Source organism: Acipenser ruthenus, chromosome 11 (genome assembly GCF_902713425.1).
Source record: "Acipenser ruthenus chromosome 11, fAciRut3.2 maternal haplotype, whole genome shotgun sequence".
Lineage (NCBI taxonomy): Eukaryota > Metazoa > Chordata > Actinopteri > Acipenseriformes > Acipenseridae > Acipenser > Acipenser ruthenus.
This window is the reverse complement of record NC_081199.1, coordinates 3,063,575-3,087,231: the sequence shown is the minus strand read 5'-3', so window position 1 is coordinate 3,087,231 and position 23,657 is coordinate 3,063,575. Positions and strand designations below refer to the sequence as shown.

Genomic DNA, 23,657 nt, shown 5'->3' with positions numbered 1-23,657 from the left:
AGGCAGAGAGATATGTAAAAAATCTCCAGGAGACAAACAGTGCGGTATTTGGTCTCTATAACCTGCATGTATTCTGTAATGTTACATCCGCACAGCAGATGGCGCCAGATCGTAAGAAACGCCAAGTAATAACTCACTGACAGGTGTTAAAAGTTGGTAAAAAAAATAAACGGTTTGGTAAATAAACAGGAAATCAGGGGTATTGCTCCCAGTACCGAAACAGAACTGCTTCTACATTGAACTCAAATAAAGTCTTACAAGTCCTAAGTACTGAGAGTCTGTCCACCTGCAAAAGGAGATTCCTAGCTGGTTAGAATTAATTCCAATGGGTACTAGTCATGTGATCTCATAGCTTCTGCAGGTGGGGAGATGGGCAGTCTTATAGATATAAATACACAGAAGCTTAGCATGCAATGCTGCTGAGCAGGTATTGCACCCAACAGCACAGGGACAGAGAGAGTACACCCACCGCTTGATTATTAAATAAAGTGACAATAAAACTTCTAATCCTCTCAAACAGCCGACACATTTACAAACCCTGACCAGCACTTATCTAGGGCTACCTAATCTTCCCTTAGATAAAATAGTCCATGATTAATGCTAGTGCGGGTTTGTGAAACCAACTGTAACTCTGTCAACTGTTTCAGAGAGGATTACACGTTTATAATCATTTTTCAAAACAGTTTAAATCTTACAGGACGTTTAAAACTCTCTCGCTCTGTCTGTCTCTCTCTCTCTCTCTCTCTGTTTCATGCAGTCTTTATAGTTTTGTGAATAGGTCCCACTGTGACCTGAATGAAATCACAGTTTCTTTATTAAGGACATGGCGATGCTGTAGTTTTGATTGGATCCAGGGCTGTGTGGGCCGCTTGCACACACATACCTTTTGTTCAAGGTGGGCTCTCCGCAGGGACACCTTCTGCTCCAGTTTCTGCAGCTCTCTCTCGTGCTGTGCTTCCGTTTGCATTTTGATCTTGCTCTGGTAGGCGTTCAGCAGCTCCATTTCCTGCTGAAGCTGGTGTTTCAATGCTTGGCACTCCGCTTCCTGGGCCTCGTCCAGTCGCAGCTGCAAAACCAACAGGATTAGCCCGGCTCCCGTTCAAAACTGACAACAGCGTACGCAAACAGACCTGCACGCTACAGCAAAGTGGGGCTCATTCTTCCCTCCTCTGCACGTTTCTGATTGCAGAGGTGTCAATGCTCCCTGTGGGCTCAGGACTCTCGCAGTGACAGCAACACAAGCAACTCGGATGTTGTCGACCTTACAGAGCTCTGATGAAGCAGCAGCGAGGTTAAACGGCTGCTATTTTAAGACCTTGCTAAAGACTACTCGTCAAAACGACTGTCAAAGAACTTCACTCGTTTCTTTTCATATTACTTGTGGGCTTTATTTTTCCGAACGGTGATAAATCACTCCTGGGGGGGGGGTTCCTGTAATAATAAACAATTATTTTTGTATTCTATTTTCAACTCAATTTAAAAACTGGAGTCCGTGCCTATCAATCATATAAATAACAGTTTAAGATATACTGATCAATATCCTTCCACAATCACATGGCAGTAAGTGAAGGGAAACTTGTGCAAGTCTCCTGAACTATCGGAGCGTAACCTGATCTGCATGTATGGCTTTCAGTAAGGCTTGTTTGGGCTAGTTAGGAATCTGGCCTGGAAGCTTAGAACTCCTGTACATGCTTCAGTGAAATGCCAATTCCCATCAGATCCATCCTCACAGCAGAGACTGGACAGCATACTGAAGGATGTTATTTCCTGGGCTAGGCTCTAAACCTGGGGTAGCCAACCCTGGTTCTGGAGAGCCACAGGGTCTTCTGATTTTTATGCCAATTACTTCACTGAACCAATTATTCTCTTATATTGGTCAACACTAACTTTTTTTTCCCAGGTCTTTAGCAGTTTATGATTTAAAAAGAGACCTAGAAAACCTGCAGGATTGTGGCTCTCCATGACCAGGGTTGGCTAGCCCTGCTGTAAAGCAAAGCCCAAATGGCTAAAGGTGCATCTGGGAAAACATAACTAAATAAAAAACTGCCAGTATAGACTCTTCACAGCAGAAGGACTTACTGCTTGCGAGGCCATCATCTCATTGATGCTTTGTTCATACTGTTCTGCCAGAATGGCCAGTTTGCGCGTCTGCTCTTCCTTCAGTGCCTTCAGTATGGTCTTGTGTTCGCTCTTCGGGGAGACCTCCAGCTGATGGTTCCGTAGCGCTTTGTACTGCTTCGTCTGCACTTTACACGTGTCCTGGAACTGCTTTTTAATCTGCATCTCCAAGGCCTGTCGAAGGGATGGTTACAGCACACAGCACATCATGCGGCGGAAGGTACAAGCAATTTGGTGTGGGGTGCGAGGGGGTGGTGTGGGGTGTGAGGGGTGTGAGGGGGTGGTGTGGGGTGTGAGGGGGTGGTGTGGGGTGTGAGGGGTGTGAGGGGGTGGTGTGAGGTGTGAGGGGGTGGTGTGGGGTTTGGCTGGGCTGGGCTGGGTTGCTGGTCAGCAGTACCTTCAGGTTCTTGGGTTGCTGTCGCAGCTCCATGACGTGCTTCCTGTGCAGCTCCCTCTCTCTCCGGTTGTTGTACTCGATCTGGTTCTCCAGCTCGGTCTGGTGCTGCAGGCGGATCAGGTCCATCCTCAGCTTCTGCAGCGTCTTCAGCTGCCGGTTCTCCAGCTCCTGGGTGGACTCGTCGTGTCTGATCAGCATGGCGTGCTCCATCTCCTTCTGGGTCTTCTTCTTACTGAGTTCCTGGTTCATTGTAAAAGAGAGGAATATCACCATCAACAACCAACCACCAACTAATCAACAACCACCAACATCAACCAATCAACAAACATCAACCACCCATCAACCAATCAACAAACATCAACCACCCATCAACCAATCAACAACCATCAACCATCAATCAACCAACCAACCAACAACCATCAACCACCAACCAGCCAGCCAATCAACAACCATCAACTGTCAACCACCAACATCACCATCATGAAGTTGTGGCACCTAGAAATTGTTTGGCCCTATTTAGCAACAAGTGAAAGGACTTTAAACAAAATGTTTTAAAAGGAATTACATTAACACAATACAACCAGCAAAGAAGGGCTCAGAGCAACATTGCACCTTCTCCTAGCTACTACAAAGCTGTTTCTTGCTAGTTTTATACCAAATGTAACTGTTTCTTCCTCTCAGAAGAATGTGTCTTGGCCGCTTCCACTTGTTTCTAAATAAAGGTCCTTTATTTAGGTTTTAACAAATTGTCTCTGAAACCGTTTGAAACAGAAACCTGGAGTCTCTCTACTATATTTGTTCATCTTTCCACTTCGATGCAGTGTACAGGGATTGGACCAAAAAATAAAACAAAACAATCTGAAACATCTACCGCTGTCAACAGGGCGTAGGGCCACAAAGGAGAGCCAGGACTACTCGGATTGAATTTAGTTGTTATCAGCAGTTCATGCTGGCTTGTTTCTGGAAGCGGTCACTCCATTCAGCCCTTTATCACAGTATTTAAGATGTACTGCTTTGCTCATGGTGACTGAAACAGACTTGCAACAGGGATCCCAGTTACACAGCATCAATCTGTCATGCGAGGGGCGTGCTCCCCTGTTAAACTCTCTACATGTAGTTTCCACAGGGGTTTATGTTTCTTCCTGCTCTTGCATAGATGTATTTTGTTCTCAGGTTTCTGGATTACTGCATACCTCCCTAGTTTCTAAGTTTCTAATCTTCTTTGCAGATAAAACCCATTTAGAATAACACCACAAAACTGAGCCCACGAGAGCAAAAAGTACCACCGCTCCACATCTGACACACGCTGGCATACAAATAGCTTCCTTCAACAAAACATCTATATTAGTATCTCGCTTGGTTTGTTGATACTGCAGGCAAAATACTGTACAAGAAAAATATAACGTGTCTAGTGGCTTAGATTAATGATGAAAAAATAAATAGCAATGAACAAAATACCAGTATACTACATACTGTATATACCTGGTGAATAGTACAGCTCAAAAGTTTTGCATCACCTACAATTTTAGGGTAGAGACGCTGTTGAGTGTTTGATAGTTATGGCTTGAGATAGGATGAATCGGTTAAAACCCCTTCCCATCTTCTCCAGCAAGTAACGTGAATACCTCTCGTATCTGCTCCTGCTCGAAGTCGTGCCTCTTGATCATGATCTTTCGTTTGAAGGAGCGGCAGTTCCTGTCGTAGTACACTCTCTGCTGACTCAGCAGCTGGGCCTCGTCCTCTGCCTGCGAGTGCTGCATGTTCTCCTTGTGTTTGGACAGGCGCCCCTGCTTCTCCTTCTTGGGTGTGCTGTGGTCTTCGTTCATCTCCTGCAACACAGGTTCCAGACGCCAGCCGTTACACTACAGGGCTCCACTCTGTGTGCCGCCTGGTGTACTCTTCATTAGGAGCCACCAGTGGGTCACACAGTGGTTTAATGCACTGGACTAGCCCTTCCACTGGAGACCTGGGTTCTACCTTCAATCTCTGTGTTATTGGCGGTCTCAAGCTCAAGGGACTGTATCTCATGAATTAGCACTGCACAACTCAAAAAGAAAGGCCAGGGATTGCATAGCAACCAGCACTGCTCCCTCAGCACTGAAGAGGGAGGCCCCTCATTGGGCAATGTGTGAAAACTAACACTGCCACTATACCGTACTGGGAGGGTTTCAGTATCCAGCACTGTTTATAAACACCAATGTGACTGAACTGAATCTGTAAAACCCCAGGTTTTATTCTGACCCTCACTATAGGCCTCTCATCTACAGTAGGACTACTTTGGCTCTTACACATATTGTTCTGGGAGTATCATCTCCCATTATTCATTGCCATTTATTTAACAGACAGTTAAAAAAGCCTGCAGGGGAACATGCTGGCTGAGTTGCAGCGGTGCTCAAAGTGCAAGTAAAGTCGTGTTTTCCATACTCTGTAGCAGCAAGTCTATCTCTCGATGGGTAGTAAGAAAAGCGCACGAGCCTCTTTTATCTTTTCCTTGCACATCTTGTACTGCTTCTTCTGGTTATCTAAGAAGTTGGTGAGCTCCTTCTTCTGCTGGGCCATGATCTGCTGCTGGAACTTTCTCTCATCGGCCGAGGCTGTTTTTATCTAACAAACAAGCAAAAAAAACAGAAAGCATTCACTACTGCTCGAGTAAACAGAAAGCATTCACTACTGCTCGATTAAACAGAAAGCATTCACTACTGCTCGATTAAACAGAAAGCATTCACTACTGCTCGATTAAACAGAAAGCATTCACTACTGCTCGATTAAACAGAAAGCATTCACTACTGCTCGATTAAACAGAAAGCATTCACTACTGCTCGATTTCAGTTCCACAGCAGTGCGCTGCAAATCAGATGAGATTCTTTAGCAATGCAACGGAGAATATCCCCGGTCGGTCACGATTTTTTTAATTTGAATTTTTATACATTTTCTAAACAGTTTGTGTGAACTCTATGGAGTTCGAGAAGTTATCCTGCCAAAACATTGGGGGGAAAAAAACAAACAAACCCCTGTCTGCATTATAAACAGTGCTTCTGGTTTCCGGTGCTTTCCTCTCCTTTAACAATTCAACTGATCCCTGTTAAGCCTTTTGTGTATCTAAATCACAACTGAGAAACGTGTTCATAGTAAAACTGATTTAATTTATAGTTTTTTTTTTCTGTGAAACAACTAAATGGGCTTTTAAATTGGCCAAGCCTTAATTTTTGATTAACAAGCAGTCACAGGTACAAAGTCTGTGAACACTTTGCAGAAATGTATAAGTAAATATGAGAGAGAGATCTACATCTCTGAATGAATGTAACCAGTTTCACAAAATGAAGTAATGAATGTGTTTCCGTTTTCATCGACTTTGTTTTATTTTTATCATGACAACAGCAGCCCCTATGTAAGCTCTTAACATGCAGAACACAATGCAATGAAAATGTGTCCAAAAAAAAATCACTACCTTGTGGTGAGAAAACGACAACATGCCTTAAAAGCCAGCTAGCTTGACAATTCAATGCAATGTGCTGGGGCTGCTTTCACTGCATGCTTCAATGCAATGTGTTGGGGCTGCTTTCACTGCATGCTTCAATGCAATGTGTTGGGGCTGCTTTCACTGCATGCTTCAATGCAATGTGTTGGGGCTGCTTTCACTGCATGCTTCAATGCAATGTGTTGGGGCTGCTTTCACTGCATGCTTCAATGCAATGTGTTGGGGCTGCTTTCACTGCATGCTTCAATGCAATGTGTTGGGGCTGCTTTCACTGCATGCTTCAATGCAATGTGTTGGGGCTGCTTTCACTGCATGCTTCAATGCAATGTGTTGGGGCTGCTTTCACTGCATGCTTCAATGCAATGTGTTGGGGCTGCTTTCACTGCATGCTTCAATGCAATGTGTTTGGGCTGCTTTCACTGCATGCTTCAATGCAATGTGTTGGGGCTGCTTTCACTGCATGCTGTGCACAGGAAGGAGCTGCTGGGCTGCTCTTGATATGTCATCACACAGGAAATGATACAATCACACAACCAGTGCTTTGTTAAGAGGCTGGTGTTTCACATCCCCGTCTCCCCCCGTCCCAAATCCCTTCCCCAAGGGAGATTGCACAAGAGCTTTCAAGCAGTTACTAGCCTGACATGAAGAGGCGGATTTCAGACCTCTGGGAAAGGAAAAGTGTTATTTTTGCGAAATTAGGTTTGTCTTAAAAACCCTAATCTGAGCTAACGCTATTTCCCCTGTCACTTTGAAATCCATCATTTTCTAGCAAATGGAAAGAAGCTGTTGACCACCCCATCGCGACGGCAGTTTCCCAGCTGCCCCACCTCTTTCTCGGTGTAAAGGGCGTGTCTCCTGGCCAGTTTCTCGAGTTCGATGGACGCGTTGTTGGCGTGAGTCTCCACCTCCTTCTGTAGCTTGAGGCGGTGCTCGTCCATCTCAGCCTTCAGCTTGTTCTCCAGAGCGATCAGCTGCTTCTGGTGCTGGCGTCGCATCCGCTTGTATCCTGACATCTGTTCCCGCAGCTCGTTCTCCTGCTCATGCTCATGGATCTGCCTCGTAACCTTTTAAAGGAGAGGGAGAGAGAGGGGGATGAGAGAGAGAGAAAGAAAGAAAGAAAGAAAGAAAGAAAGAAAGAAAGAGAGAGAGAGAGAGAGAGAGAGGGAACCAGTCAGGGAACCAGGACTTTCCCAACAGAAAGAGAACAACCCTAAATACCACAGCCACAGCACAGCTCATACTTGCTGCTACACCAGCCTGTATTTCCATTTAAAAAACACACAAAATAAAACCACAGACCGCGATTCCTAGAAGCACATGCCTTGTGTGGTACAGATTAATAGTTACAAATTTCTTTTTGTTCCATGTTGTTTTTTCAGAACTAGTTTTAGGATAAATTTCCCTGGATTAACCTCGTCCTGTAGTTTTTCATAGCTTCCCTACGCTATTCTGAAGCCAAGCATCCTGATTACAAGGTAAAGTGGTTTCCCAAAGCCCTGTGCTGCACCCCGCTCTCCAGGATCCCCGTAACACCCCAAAGCCCTGTGCTGCATCCCGCTCTCCAGGATCCCTGTAACACCCCAAAGCCCTGTGCTGCATCCCGCTCTCCAGGATCCCCGTAACACCCCAAAGCGTAGGCATTGCGATTGAAATCCCCACCCATCCATAAACACTGAACTTCTCTGGACTCAGTACTATTAGCAGGTGGGTCACATGAGCAGCGGCAGTCTATAAGAAGCTTTAATCAATACTTGCTCTGTAAAGCTCAATCCAAGTCATCCGTCGTGACCCCGATTGCTAAAACTTCACGAGAAACAGCATGTGATGTTTTCAAAAGGCCAAATACGCAAGGCAGGGAAAAGCATCTTGGTAAACAAAAAAAAAAAAAAAACAACAACTCACTGCCGAGTACAAAGAAAAAATAAATAAAAAGGGAAAAAAGGAATGCAGATCAAATCTGAACACAAAGCTTCGTTTGAGGATAGTAATAGGGAGAAGTGGGATTCATGTTTACAATGAGAGAATAATTTATATTTTGAAGCAGAAACCTAAATATGTTTTTGTTTTTTCAAGGGCACAAGCTTTAAAAACATTATAGACCTTTTAAGGGCTGTGAATACTATTCGGTTTATCATTTAATAAAACTAATAATAAAAATGAGATGGGTGCCCTATTGATTCACATGCTATTTGAAATGCAGGGTGCTGATTTTAACAACTTCTTGTTCCATCATCGCAGCGTCACAATCTTCTGGTTCATACATCAGGTACCACCCTCCTGCTACAAAACCAGCACGACTACCCACCATGCTTTGTGTTCCCTCAGCTTTAGACAAAAACATCTTTCCGAGGAACATGAACAAAGAAGGTACAACATGGGCGGCTGCAGTTGAAGCCCGTCCACTCCACCCTGTTAAACAGAGGACTTCAGCCTCCATCCAGCACATGTACAAAGACTAACGTCATCACACCAATGATAATAACCCAAACAGAAAGCCCTTTCCTGACCCCCACCCCAGTGACAGCACCCAGCGAGACTCTGACCCTCCCATTCTCTTCCGGGAGAAGACCACAGCAGAACGCTTCACTGCGAGGTTCATGTCATTCGTTAGTATACACTAGGAGATCGCCTTCGTTTAATGTGTGACCTCCACGGCTGACAAGAACGGAATGCCACGTTAGTCATGGCTATTTTGACCCTAAGCCCAACAGGCACAAAGCCAGAGCTCCCAGCAAAGCACCTTCAACTCTGTACCAGCTAGTTTGGATACAGCCCAATCCTAATCATCAGACTTTGTTTTGATTAGGAGCTAGCCTGGTTCTTTTTGCAACAATGTAACAGCTGACTGCAAATCCAGCGTAACCCTTTGCTGCCCAGTGTCCAATATATATTTGACATTGAGAAAATAGGCATTAAATAGTTCAGGTAACATACTGTGGGCCGTAGAGGGTTAATGCTACATCGATCTGTATATAGAATGCAGATCATACAGTAATTTGGTATGAATAATATTTATTATTTGCCAGCATTCCTATTATTACCCATGCTATACTAATGATCCTACCAATACAATGGTATACTGACAAAAATAATAACACTGTAAAACTAATAATACCTCAACTGAAATGTACAAAATGGGTCCTTCTGACTCCAGTAATATTAGAAAGCAGAACTCGAGCCAAGCCTGTGTGATATGGGTAGAGCACAAGCTGAACTGGCATTGCTCCAGCCCCATAATGTCTAGAGCCCTTCACAGCACTTCCTGGTGGCAGAGGGACAGCAATCCTGTTCTCCCGACTTCTGATCCCGGCGCTTCCCACGCAGCGAAGGATGCTTGCTTATTCCTACTGCTTTTCGGATGTATAAGTTCGCACACGACGGAGCAGGGCTGAGACCCACCACCTGAAGTCATTTGCATGCATGCTGTAGTGGTGACATCACTGTTTTAATAAATCGCCCGAGTGTTTCAGATGCAGGGTTACTGCAGAACTGATCTCGTCTCTCATGCTTATTAACCACACCACCGCCGCTGCCAATATTAGGAATGAAGATTCTCAGCTGGGTCTGCCTTCTATTACTCACTTCATATGAAAGCGATGTTGTAATTTAGAAAACAAACAGACAGGGCAGAAACCACCCTTATTAACCCCCGATCAGTTTCCTTAAAGCTGAAGAGAGCAGGTCTACATTTACAAAAAATAAAATGAATAAATAAATAAAAAAGCTTTGCTAAATGACACAAATATTGTCCTTGAAAACATTAAAAAAATATAAATCATTTCTGCCAAACACCGCCACAAACAATTAGAAACATTAAAATCAAGCACATATACATACATATACATATATATATATATATATATATAATGTGTGTATATATGTGTAAATAATTTATATATATATATATATATATATAATGTATGTATATATGTGTAATTAATTTATTTATATATATACACACACATATACATATATATATATATATATATATATATATATATATATATATATATACACACACACACACACATACATACACACACACATTCACATATACATACATACATACACACACACTGTATTCACAGATTTGTAAGTGAAACATATAAATAATACAAATAAAATAAAATAAAATAAAAATAAAATAAAAACTGGAGCTCCAGATATTCCAATCCGGGTTTTTTATAAAAAGAAAAAGCAGCCTTTTTTAGAACAAGGCTGCTTCATAATTGGAGCAAACAAGGTGCTTATTAAAACAGGACCTCGTTGCCATGACAACAGCAGGCATTAAAAACGCCGACCCCGTTCTTTCGGGGCTTAGGAAATGCTTACCAAAGATGCAGATTTGATTGTGGCAAAGCGCTCTCGGTTCTTGTAGTTGTGGGCCTGGCTCTGGACAGACAAGGTAGGCCGCAGCTCAGGCCTGGGATCCCTGTAGCTTGCTTCATCCCTTACGAATACATGATCCTGCAGAAATGCATGAAAACAAGGAGACAGTCCGGCTGTGCTCTTTCCTCTGTGGCTGCCTCTCGTTCACCCCTCTGTCTACACAGGCACTGTTTGAAATGCATAGTTTAGCCCTCTGCTATTCCCTGCAGCTCCACAGTAAAATGAATAAGGAACACATAGGTAGGCTATCTAACAGTCAGCTGATCGCTAGTGGGATGCTGCTTCAATCTCCGGCAGACTCTTCCACCGTGGAAGAAAAAAAAAAAAAAAATGGGAGGGGGTATTATACAACACACTTTCCAAGTGATTGAAAATCTAACATCTTTCTTAGCATGCCGCTGTCACAGGTACAAGGTCTCCCCAAGCGAGGCATGCATCTGCACTGAACAAAATCATGACGCCTAAGACAGAGGACCCAGGTCTGCTGCGGTTCTGTTTGCTGGCTTGTGCTAAATGAAGTGTCCTGGAGGTTTCGAGTTTCTGTGAACATTGCAAGGTGGTAATGAGATCATCCCTTTAAATCTCTCTAATGATTTAGCAGTCACACCAGCGCTGTGCTGCTTTCTGCACATAACGGCTTAGATTCTAGCGCTTTCTATGCCTCTCTCTCTCTCTCTCTCTCTCTCTCTTGCTCTCTCTTAAAGAGACAGTGACATGTTTAACCTATTAAGTGCAATACATCCTAAAAATCAATATTTTGTTCTTTTCTGTTTTGAGGACAGTCCAGTTAGACGTGCCCGTATTCAGAGCAGTGAAATTTCACGCCGGGTCCGAAGCTCAACACTTAGAAAACTGAGCTTCATCATCACTGCGGGTTGAAAAACACCAAGAAGTGTATCCTTTTATATTGAGGTGTCAGAGAAGCATCTGAAGGGCTGTATTTGCAGAATGAACCGTTAGATTTAGGGTTAACTTTTGCACTTAACAAAATTAGGGCACGTTATCATAACAAAATAGTTTGAGGCAACGAAAATAACAGGGAGACTGCAGTTAAAAATGACAGAGTAGCCTGTCCTCAAATGAGAACAACGTCACTTAATGCATTAAGGAATGTCCCCTTCCTGTAAGGCAATGCATCAAAGCCCTGTTGGTTCTTACATCTTCCATAACATCAACAATGTGCTCATTTCAATTAGTTTGGGGTTATGTTCTCTGTATATTTTCTGTTCCCATTTACTGATTACAGAGCTGCTGCTCCCACCAAGGATGGAAATAAGACTCCCACTGCATTGCAGTTGGATCCCATTCCTGGTTTTACTATGGAGTTGAATAAGACACACCTGAGCTTGTCAACTATACACTGGCTAATCAGGCTCACAGTAAAACCTGGAATGGGTGAAACTGCTATGCAACAGGATTCTTCTTTCCAACCTGGATCAATATGATTGCACTTGTTTCTGTTTTGAAAAGGATGGTATAAAAAGAGGCTGGTCATTTCATACACAGCACAGAATTCGAACAAGTTTGGTTGGTGCTTGAAAGCCCCAAGCATACAAGTAGAATCACTCCAGTTTTTAGGCTGGCAGGTGTGTTCCAATTATAACTGCAGGGTTATTCTGAGATCTTGATGTAGTCTGGGTACGATTTCATATTAGTTAACTGTTACTTTTGAATTGCATTATATAAGAAGCTAACATATTTAAAAGAGAAGAATATTGAACAGTTGCCAGAATTATCCTTCAATACAGAATTAATGTATGATTGTGTCCCAGCCCATGAGACAGCGAATTTGGTTTTTTATGTGTGGGGAGCAACATACACCCCCCACCATGTCTGTAAACACATTATTAATGCCATCAGTCATTATTAAAAAAAACCACACAGATAACCTTAACGCACAACCAACCTCCACACTCAAGTATAAATGTAAATATGTTTCCATCCACATACACCAATATTCACACACTCCCTGAACTTGTGTAAGAAAGTCTCTGCACAACTGGATAAGCAGTTTTTAAATCTACTCCATGCAAAACTCTAGTAACAACAATACCCATGCATTACGTCACCCGACGCTTGCATGTTGTTTCCAAGATGTAATCTTAACAGCTCGGTCAGCCTTGAAAAGGAACGACGCAGTATTCTGGAAAACTACTTGGAACAAATGCCCATGCAAAGTTTAATCAAATGCATATATCCTTCATTTGCCTAAGCAATCAGGTGCTTATTCTGCTACCATAACATGTGCTAGATGCCCGTGCAAAGTTTCAGCTCAATTAGACGAGCTCTTCAAGACAAAGCTAAACTTTGGGACTCATAAAAAAAATAAGGCGTCAAAGTAAAAAGCGTTTTAAATAAAAATGTTTTTTTAAAAGTGTTCTTTACACCTCAGTTGAGGTAAGGTAGGGTTAACAAAAACAATAGAGAAGTTCAGAAGGACGCAGGGTAGTCTAACACCACCGGAGAAACTGGCTTCTCCAGCTTTACAGCGAAGGACAGAGGCTGATGTTTCTGCAGTTTCAGTTTCAGTCTTGCGGACTCCATGCTTGACGACAGTTTGGAAATCAGCGGCACGGCTGAATAAACTATTTGAACAGGGCTGCTGTAGCACGAGTGAAGGGTGAGGTACAGAGATGACCTGCTCTGCTTTTACACAGCACTCACACTGTCTTCTAAAGACCAGCCCTCCTTGTTAGGATGAAATACTCTCAAATCCACTAACTTCTGTACGCACAGAATGACAGCCGTCCCGTTTCTGCAGGTCTGAGTAGCAGCACCCATGCAGTTAGGGTAAAGAATATTGAGTACAGGTTACCTGGAAAGAAGGACTGGAACTCATGACAACAGTTAAAAAAAAAGGGACAGCCTTGGGACAGCACTGAAATTCACATTCAAAACGAAGAGGCATTCAGCAGTTGTGTTCAGTATCTTTCACCCTTAACCGTCTGGGATGAGGGAGATCTGTTGCATAGCAGTTTCACCCATTCCAGGTTTTACTACAAGCTTCAGTGTAGGTAACAAGCTCAGGTGTGTCTTCTTATACTCATAGTAAAACAAATAATGGATCAAACTGCTATGTAAATAGGTTTTTTTTTATCTCCATCAGTTTCTTAGCGCGCCCTCTCTCCGCGGGTTCAGTTTCCGTGCAGATCTCTCTGAACTGACCTTTCTGGGCACAGAGGAGGGCTCAGACTCCAAGGTGCTGTCGTAGTCGTGCATCATGGCCATGTCAGAGCTGCTCTCGTCCACGACCTCCTGCATGCTGTTCACACTGCTGCTCTGACTCCCCGTGCTCACGGACGTGCTGGGGATGGAGTGGTTGCTGCCCAGGCTGTTCATCTTGCAGCTCGCGTGTTCGCTGTCCTGCAACACCCCCACCCCAACAGAAACACACTCAGCAAGGGAGCTGTAATCCTAGTCCAAGCATCACACAACACAGAGTCCTGAACTTGGACTGTAAAACTGCAAGTGAAAGTCCGGGCTAGCGCCTTCATCAGTGTTTATTAAAAAAAAAAAAAAAAAAAAAATGATTACAAATAACATGTGCAAATAGGGGGAGAAAGATGCACGTGCTTGTATGTAGGATAGTTTTATCAAGAGTGAAAGTACTGTATGTTATACATCCACACACTTTTATCAATGTTACTGTGACAATTTACTATGCTGTTGTATTGTAATGAAATTTTCACTTGCACTTACCTTCCATTATACTAGGGGTGCGTTCTACTAGGAAACAGGTGCATGGGCTACATATGAAACTGAAAGTTAACTGAAAATCTCACAGAAAGCAGCGAACACCCAAGCACAAGGTCATTCGATTGTACGGTGCGCTGCGTTCTGTAACACGAACAGCAGATCACCTCGCAGGTTTTCTCCCTTCAGGAGCTGAGAGCTTGGACCACCTTGATGAACTGTGCAGGTGTCTGCTGCATGGTCTCGTGTTGGCGGTTCGTTATTCTCACCTCCTCTTCCTCCTGGGACTCGGTCAGCGGCCCGTTGTGCCTCTCCTGGTAAAGGATCTTTTTCATTTTCCGATACTGAAGGTTGTCGAGCTCTCGGACGGCATCTTTTGTCCGTTGTATGAGGTCGGTCAGGACCGTCTGGGACCGTTCCCGGATAACAAAGTCGTGCTGCCGGGATTGGGAGGAGAGGAAAAGGAAATCCATCAGTGAGACTTAATACCTTAAAAATGATGCAGGGAAAACAAGGCTCAACGAAACAGAAAGCAAGATTTCTTCAACCACAAATCCCTACAAGGTCTGCCTGGCATCATAAATACCGTTCCTAATACATTCTGCATCCTACAGAGAGTGAAAAATACACACGCTTACATGTGAGGGATACGTATCCTTGAAAGAGAGAGTACTAGGTCAACACGGAGGCATTTTCTTTTGGGTGTCACTATCTATTATTATATACCAATGGAGGTACATTTTGATATGTTCTTTCTTTCTCAATGTATTGCTGCAGGTTTTGTATTCATTCGCTGGCTTAAACATTACAGATGTACTGGAAGGTGAAGCTTTGTAAAATCATTTAGCATTTGTTCAACAATTAGAAAAGCAGCTGGTGTCTTTACAATGTAACGTGGTTATTTGCTAGATGTTAAACAGCTGGTTTAACTATGGAACCTCACCTTAGGAACAGTAGTCAAAGCTTAGTGCTAATCAAGGTCTTTGAAACTAGCCGATGCAGATTCTTTTAAAACATCAATGCAACAGCAAAGCATGTCTCTGAATATTAGAAGAAAAAAAAAAACACAGCCTGCATCTCTTACAATGACAGTCAATAAGGCTCTGGTAATAACTGGAGATTGTTTTACAACAAAAAGGCGACCGTTACTGGAAACAATGTACAATAATGTAAACAGATCAGTATGATTAGATATTAGTGTCAGTACGTACTGGGATTACGAGAGGACCTTGTTAAATCTCCTGGATCACGTCCACTAGCCTGTCGTTACCTTGTCAGTTATGGAACTACACTACAATAACCAACCTGTTCACAGGTCAGCACTAGAAAGCTGTGCTTTGAAGTGCGACAACCAAGAACATAAAACTATTAAAAGATGATGAGGGATTACCTGCATGCTCGGAAAACACAAAGATCAGCCACCGATTACAGGTGCACAATTTACACAAACACATCGGAGCAGTGAAACGCACACCTGAAGAAAGGGACCGACAGATCGGAGCAGTGAAACGCACACCTGAAGAAAGGGACCGACAGATCGGAGCAGTGAAACGCACACCTGAAGAAAGAGACCGACAGACAGATCGGAGCAGTGAAACACACACCTGAAGAAAGAGACCGACAGACAGATCGGAGCAGTGAAACACACACCTGAAGAAAGGGACCGACAGACAGATCGGAGCAGTGAAACGCACACCTGAAGAAAGGGACCGACAGATCGGAGCAGTGAAACGCACACCTGAAGAAAGAGACCGACAGATCGGAGCAGTGAAACGCACACCTGAGGAAAGGGACCGACAGATCGGAGCAGTGAAACGCACAGCTGAAGAAAGAGACCGACAGATCGGAGCAGTGAAACGCACATCTGAAGAAAGGGACCGACAGATCGGAGCAGTGAAACGCACACCCGAAGAAAGGGACCGACAGATCGGAGCAGTGAAACGCACACCCGAAGAAAGAGACCGACAGATCGGAGCAGTGAAACGCACACCCGAAGAAAGAGACCGACAGATCGGAGCAGTGAAACGCACACCTGAGGAAAGGGACCGACAGATCGGAGCAGTGAAACGCACAGCTGAGGAAAGAGACCGACAGATCGGAGCAGTGAAACGCACATCTGAAGAAAGGGACCGACAGATCGGAGCAGTGAAACGCACACCTGAAGAAAGGGACCGACAGATCGGAGCAGTGAAACGCACACCTGAAGAAAGAGACCGACAGACAGATCGGAGCAGTGAAACACACACCTGAAGAAAGGGACCGACAGACAGATCGGAGCAGTGAAACGCACACCTGAAGAAAGGGACCGACAGACAGATCGGAGCAGTGAAACGCACACCTGAAGAAAGGGACCGACAGACAGATCGGAGCAGTGAAACGCACACCTGAAGAAAGGGACCGACAGACAGATCGGAGCAGTGAAACGCACACCTGAAGAAAGGGACCGACAGACAGATCGGAGCAGTGAAACGCACACCTGAAGAAAGGGACCGACAGACAGATCGGAGCAGTGAAACGCACACCTGAAGAAAGGGACCGACAGACAGATCGGAGCAGTGAAACGCACACCTGAAGAAAGGGACCGACAGACAGATCGGAGCAGTGAAACGCACAGCTGAAGAAAGGGACCGACAGACAGATCGGAGCAGTGAAACGCACAGCTGAAGAAAGAGACCGACAGATCGGAGCAGTGAAACGCACAGCTGAAGAAAGAGACCGACAGATCGGAGCAGTGAAACGCACATCTGAAGAAAGAGACCGACAGATCGGAGCAGTGAAACGCACACCTGAAGAAAGGGACCGACAGATCGGAGCAGTGAAACGCACACCTGAAGAAAGAGACCGACAGACAGATCGGAGCAGTGAAACACACACCTGAAGAAAGAGACCGACAGACAGATCGGAGCAGTGAAACACACACCTGAAGAAAGAGACCGACAGACAGATCGGAGCAGTGAAACACACACCTGAAGAAAGGGACCGACAGACAGATCGGAGCAGTGAAACACACACCTGAAGAAAGGGACCGACAGACAGATCGGAGCAGTGAAACGCACACCTGAAGAAAGGGACCGACAGACAGATCGGAGCAGTGAAACGCACACCTGAAGAAAGGGACCGACAGACAGATCGGAGCAGTGAAACGCACACCTGAAGAAAGGGACCGACAGATCGGAGCAGTGAAACGCACACCTGAAGAAAGAGACCGACAGACAGATCGGAGCAGTGAAACGCACACCTGAAGAAAGAGACCGACAGACAGATCGGAGCAGTGAAACGCACACCTGAAGAAAGGGACCGACAGATCGGAGCAGTGAAACGCACACCTGAAGAAAGAGACCGACAGACAGATCGGAGCAGTGAAACACACACCTGAAGAAAGAGACCGACAGACAAATCGGAGCAGTGAAACGCACACCTGAAGAAAGGGACCGACAGACAGATCGGAGCAGTGAAACGCACACCCGAAGAAAGGGACCGACAGACAGATCGGAGCAGTGAAACGCACACCCGAAGAAAGGGACCGACAGATCGGAGCAGTGAAACGCACACCTGAAGAAAGGGACCGACAGATCGGAGCAGTGAAACGCACACCTGAAGAAAGGGACCGACAGATCGGAGCAGTGAAACGCACACCTGAAGAAAGGGACCGACAGATCGGAGCAGTGAAACGCACACCTGAAGAAAGGGACCGACAGATCGGACCAGTGAAACGCACACCTGAAGAAAGAGACCGACAGATCAGACCAGTGAAACGCACACCTGAAGAAAGTGACTTTGCCGTGCAAGAGACTGCGAGGTGTGTTTCTGCATCGCTTCATGGATAGCTTGGGATGTGATGATGAGCACATATAGTAAAACAAGGACTTCAGCCTTGGCAGCTCAGTTACACCACTTAGAAGATGATTATAGCAGCCACTTGATAAAGAAAAGGTGAGCTCTACTATTTATAAACATCAGCCGTTCATCTCGGAAGCGGTTTACCTGCCCTGCAAGGTAAAAATAAACTTGCCATGCGACACCACACCCGCACTGAAGGGAAACATTACCAGAATAATGGCTTGAAGGACGGTCCTTTACTTAATTAAACAAGCTACTGTGCAACTTACTCCAACTAATGTACCACAAAGCAATCAGAAATGGAATATAGTCAAATAATTACTAAAAGCTAAATGAAGAGTTTGTTTTCAATTCAGCTCTCTATCGCATTAGGCACTGAATAATAATAATAATAATAATAATAATAATAATAATAATAATAATAATAATAGTAGTACTTACCTGTAACAGATCAGCCGAAGATGCTCGGTCCTGAGGAATTTTCATCAGGCAGTACTCAACAAAACTTCGGAAAGGATCGGACCTGTTGAAATGCATGTGGAAATTCAGATTCAAGGAGGGGAAACGTGCAGTTGTACGCAGGACAAAACCACAGACAACTGTGCACTGTGACTTGCAAACTGCACGACACAGAGGGTGAACATTTCATCTGTTAACGCTGCACTCTGTTTGCACTAAAAGGGTATTCTATTATAATAGCCCTTTTAATGAGGATCACGTTCAAGTCTAGAGGATTCCACCCTTTTAATAAAACTGGCTTGGCTTGCTTTATTTGCTTGGTGCATTCATAAGACTTGCTTGTTTGAACAAGCATGCATGGAATAAACAGACACACACAGACACACACCACACCCATTTGAACCTTCAATTTGTTTTACACACACACACATACTGTACATGCTTACGAATCATTCTACTTGATTCAATTTGAACATTCAAAAATATCCATTTCCATCAGCTTAAAACCATACAAACACATTTTTTTATTGTATTTAATATGGCCATTGGAGATAATTAATTCAAGCCATGCTATACGAATTGCAGCGTACACGTGTGTGTCCAAGTGTTATACTTGCATTCACTTTGCCCTTAGATCATTCTGAGAGGTGATGCAACTAAAAAGTTTGCACAGCGACCTAGGCAGATGACTTCATATTATAACACAAATCATTTTCAGAAAACATTTAGAATGTATTTTTAATCTAAACTATAGGTACTTTTCCCAGCAACACAGTACATTTGAAGAAAAGGTTATTCCAGAGACCCTATATGTTTGCCTTTGATCCAACATGCCTTTAATCTAGACCTTCCACACTGCTTGTTAGCGGAGGTCCCACATTTGCAGCATCTGCTCTGCCCTTTTGCTTTCCACATGCACCGTGCCAAGAGGAAGATATCCCAGTCTGCACTGCAGCTGTGCAATACCAAGAGTCAGGCCAGCAAGTCACGAGATCAACTACATCCCACTATTCCACAGCACACCCTCGCAGATCATACGCTGCGTTTCTGAAACTCGCTCATCTCGCCTGCCTTTTGCGTAATAAGAGATCTCTCACATTCACACACTTAACATCCCCTCAATCAGCGGCCAAAAAATGAAAGGTCAATAGACTTTTTTGTTTTGGTATCCCCTCCACACTCCCCCCCCCCCCCCCCCCTTGCACCCATGACCTTGTTTTCACACTGTAGTATTTACCAGCCGTGGCACTGTGACTGGATGCGCTGAGAAATGGATACGGAACACAGCAGCCAGTTTCACTGCTCCTCAGCCATGCCATTATTCCACAGCCTCTCCGACCTCATTTCAACGTGAAGGTAAACAGTGCTGCATTCATCGAGTCAGACAGACCTATTTACCTAGACTAAGGAAACAAGGATACTCCCTGAACCAGTCCACGCTCTTAAACTGCAATCTATGCATTAGCAGCAGCATCCTGACTGCAGCCAGATGACTGTGGGTGATAGCTGCTTTACTTCGACCTCTGTGACTATGCTCTCCGAAAACGCAGCTCAGGGCAAAAACAACAAAAAAAAAGAAAGTAAACGAGTCAGCTTACCACTCATTTGACTGCAGTGCTGGGGAGTCGTTCTGGGCTATGTGATATAAGGCACTCATTGCGTTCATGTTGAAAAGTGGAGGCTTGCGCTCAGCTTGAGAAAGAGAAAGCAGATTTAATCCTGTGTGTCAAAAAGGGTTTCCTAACCTCTTGTGTCATTGCTAAATTAACCAGATATTAATGTCACCATAATGTGATCCAATTATTAAAATCCACCCACACCATTCATAATGTACTACAATATTAATTTGACGCTGAGTCAACAGAAATAGCACACAACATTCTCTCAACACTCTGTGCCAGAAAATCTGAGCAACTAAATAAATAAACAAACAAACAAACAAACAAACAAACAAACAAACAGTCCCATTCCAAGCTTCTGGAATGAAACAAAGACGCTCTCGTTCACTTCAGCGACACACACGGCACGGCGCGGTTATACTGGCGGTGATGTTAAACACTAAACCGTTTAGGCATTCTAAAACCCTGAAGCACAACTGGAGATGAATGGGTCCATCCTTAGAGTTCAAGACACCCGTCGATGGTAACAATAAGAAAGGACAGCCCTGGCAGTCTCCTACACACCCAGCTCAATGCAAGTGATTCCGAGAGACCACACGTCCACTTTCCCGTCGTACTCCCCTTCATCCATAGCCAGGATTACTTCAGGGGCCATCCTGTCCAAAAAAGAAAAGCAAACCACCACAATAAACTGCATGGTAAGCATGCACTTTCACCATGCTCTATCCATGGTTATACCATGCTTTACCAGACCTCTCTGGGGTTTACAGTGCTTACCGGTGTTTAACCAGGCTGTTTATTACACTATGCTATGCTTTTACTATGGGGAAACGTTTTTAAGGGTAGGATTGGTTTTTGATTTACCGTACTGGGGTCTATTCAATTGAACTGTCACCGTTTATATATTTGAATTAGGAGCAATCCTGGCATTGTACTGACTTACAGCCCCACACACACTCTTAGAGATGCAGGTTCGCAAGCCTGCTGTTCTTTGAACGATGTGTTTTATTTCTGTACAGTGTTGTGCGGGTAACAGTTTAGAGTCTGGATTGGCACTCACCAGTACGGCGTTCCCACGAAGGAGTTGGCAGGAGAGGCTATAGAAGCAGAGCCGAAGTCTGCCAGTTTCACCTGGCCTGGCTCCGTCAGTAAAATGTTTCCAGCTTTGACATCTCTAAAGAACGAAAAACAAACAGAATTTTAAAAACAGCTGGGTTTTTCCAAAGTTCCACTGAAACGTTCAAAAAGTCTAAGAACTGGGGGTTGTTCAGATGGTCAAAGCACCAATGCACCACACCTCACTGCAACCTGCACACTGCTGACGCTGTCGTCAGTACAAACTCTCTTTGTTACAGCATCGGCTGCACAAACGTGGGTGCGTGTGTGTGTGTGTGTGAGGGGCGTGTGCGTATGTGAGGGCGTGTGTGTGTGTCCGCCGTCTATAAATAGCATGTGAATGAACAGTGAAGTCATCCGCTCACCTGTGAATCAGCTTATGGGAATGCAGGTAAGCCAGACCTTGCAAGGCACCATGGGTAATGGCAGCAATTTCTACTTCTTGAAGTGGCTTCTTGTGAACTATAAAAAAAAAAGAAGGAAGGAAATAGTGAATATTCTCGGTAACTGGGAAGGTTACACTAAACGTGTTGAGTGAATGCACAGAATAGTGACTGTCTTCAGTCTATTAGGACGTCTATTGGTCACTGGATTCCAAACGTGCTGAATGCTGGGAAATCAAACTTGGGATTCTGGGCAAAGGAAAGCTTAACATCATATTAACATCTCAGACTGAAAGACACAACATGTCCTGGCGACGCTGCTTTAATTTCCTATTCTTCCCATTATTAACACACAAACCTATAGAAAAACACACTTCTTGTACTGTCCAAAAACACTTTAGTTTACTACAGCATTTTTTTTTCTTTTTTGAATATGCATTGCTCCTGCCAATTTCCTATAGTTTTTACAGCAGTAATAAACGCTTATTAAAAGGACTTGTTTTGTTCAATGAAATTGGATCAGTTCACAGGTCTTTCACGAGGGAGTTTAACAAAATCAGACATGAATGTTCGTATTCCAAAAGGTTTACTATAGAACATCAAAAGCCACCCAAAGAAGGCGGCCCCCCTGTTCTGGAGGGTGTGGTACGAAACATCATGTTAAAGAAGCAGGATCCATATTGTTCTCGAGAGCTTCAAAATCCTTTTGTAAATTTGCCCCAGGTTTGAAAGCAACTCAGGGTCTGCTTCTCTAGAGTCTGCTTAGCCGCTGCAGTGAATGGCAGTGCTACGTGAGCATGGATTTGTTGCAATGGCTGAAGGGAGAGTGCAGGCAATGTTAAATAAACTCACCCTCTATTAAATCAGAAGCCGAACCGAGGCAGTATTCCATGACCAACTGAAACAATGCAAAAAACACACAGAGTTAGCTTCATGTCTATTTGAAGGTTTACTTTGTAGTACAGTTTTCTTTGTTCCAACCATGTGTTTAATTATGAAATTAAACCACAGAGCAGCTCCTAACAATTAAGATTATTTTGTTTTAACATCATCTTAAAACGGCACTCGGAGGTGAAAATGAACCTGTAACCCTCTCTCAAACAGCTGAGAAAAACTTTCATGAACATGGGCACTTGATCACCTCGATGTATAACATTTAGAACCGCACTGCAGTGTGTGCGCCACAAGGGCGGCGCTGTGTGCACGTTCCCTCTTACCCAGGCAGTGTGCTCTTTCAGGTAGCAGCCCTTGTACTCTATGGTGTTCGGGTGCTTGAGCTGACACAAAAACTTCACTTCTTTGATGATGTCCTGCCATTTCTAGAAGTAAAAAAATAAATAAATAAATTATAACTAGATTTGAATTCTCCTAGAGTTAGAAGCGGGGGGGTAAAATGCCTTGTTTATTTGTAATCTTAAAAACACTACACAAAGAACAGAACTCCTGCTACAGAACGCCAGTGTAGGAACAGCAGATTGTGAAGAGACTTTGGTTGTGCTTTCTGGTGTTCAGGCAGACTCTCACCTCTGTCGTTTGTTTCCCACTGTAAGACATCTTCTTGATCGCCACCACCTCATTTGTGCGAGAATTTCTGGCCTGTAAAGATACACGCAAATAAATATCTCCCGTTTATTATCCCCTCATTAAAATCATACTAGGCGATAAGCCTTAATGATTATGGATTAATGATTAATTACAACACCCGTGACTGATCAATGAAAACACGTTGCACAAGAAGTCAACTTTGAACCTTGGACTCATCCATTTATAATAACAATTATTCTTCCAATTCAAGAATTAACTACAGACATTCTGTAGACCGGTTTGTCACTTTTTGACAGGTAACAGTCTTGAGAACAGATATTTAGATCCACGCTCCCTCTTTGTCCACGTAAACCTATTACCCAAGCCAATTAGTCATAATAACAGGATCCTTCTTTATTATCACAATCAGTGACTGGAGCGGCCAGGCTCTGCTAACAGCAAGCACATGGATCAGTGGGGATTTACACGCAGAACAATGTGCTCCGTATTGACTTTAAAAAGACTCGTTCCCACTCTAATCCTGCACAATGGGAGGCAGCCAACATGTTTGTTGTAATAAACTCAGGCACGACCCTGGCAAACTAAACTAAATGGACACAAACCAACCCTCCTGTAATAGA

At 44.0% G+C, this 23,657-nt stretch overlaps 1 protein-coding gene across 6 annotated transcripts in view; it reads right to left on the bottom strand.

The window, feature by feature from the left end:
- The window catches only part of LOC117426274 (serine/threonine-protein kinase TAO3-like), a 38,181-nt gene that overhangs the window by 1,722 nt on the left and 12,802 nt on the right, over nt 1-23,657 (bottom strand). For all 6 annotated transcript variants that reach the window (XM_059032891.1, XM_059032892.1, XM_059032894.1 and 3 more), the window contains 17 exons: nt 23,017-23,088; nt 22,710-22,811; nt 22,345-22,390; nt 21,475-21,571; nt 21,054-21,167; nt 20,558-20,649; nt 19,973-20,066; nt 18,357-18,438; nt 14,345-14,512; nt 13,548-13,745; nt 10,326-10,460; nt 6,821-7,057; nt 4,991-5,119; nt 4,141-4,344; nt 2,516-2,755; nt 2,080-2,292; nt 884-1,066 (listed from right to left, as the gene is read on the bottom strand). In XM_059032891.1, coding sequence (XP_058888874.1) covers nt 884-1,066; nt 2,080-2,292; nt 2,516-2,755; nt 4,141-4,344; nt 4,991-5,119; nt 6,821-7,057; nt 10,326-10,460; nt 13,548-13,745; nt 14,345-14,512; nt 18,357-18,438; nt 19,973-20,066; nt 20,558-20,649; nt 21,054-21,167; nt 21,475-21,571; nt 22,345-22,390; nt 22,710-22,811; nt 23,017-23,088 — 2,406 coding nt within the window. The remainder of the gene's footprint in view (nt 1-883; nt 1,067-2,079; nt 2,293-2,515; nt 2,756-4,140; nt 4,345-4,990; nt 5,120-6,820; nt 7,058-10,325; nt 10,461-13,547; nt 13,746-14,344; nt 14,513-18,356; nt 18,439-19,972; nt 20,067-20,557; nt 20,650-21,053; nt 21,168-21,474; nt 21,572-22,344; nt 22,391-22,709; nt 22,812-23,016; nt 23,089-23,657) is intronic.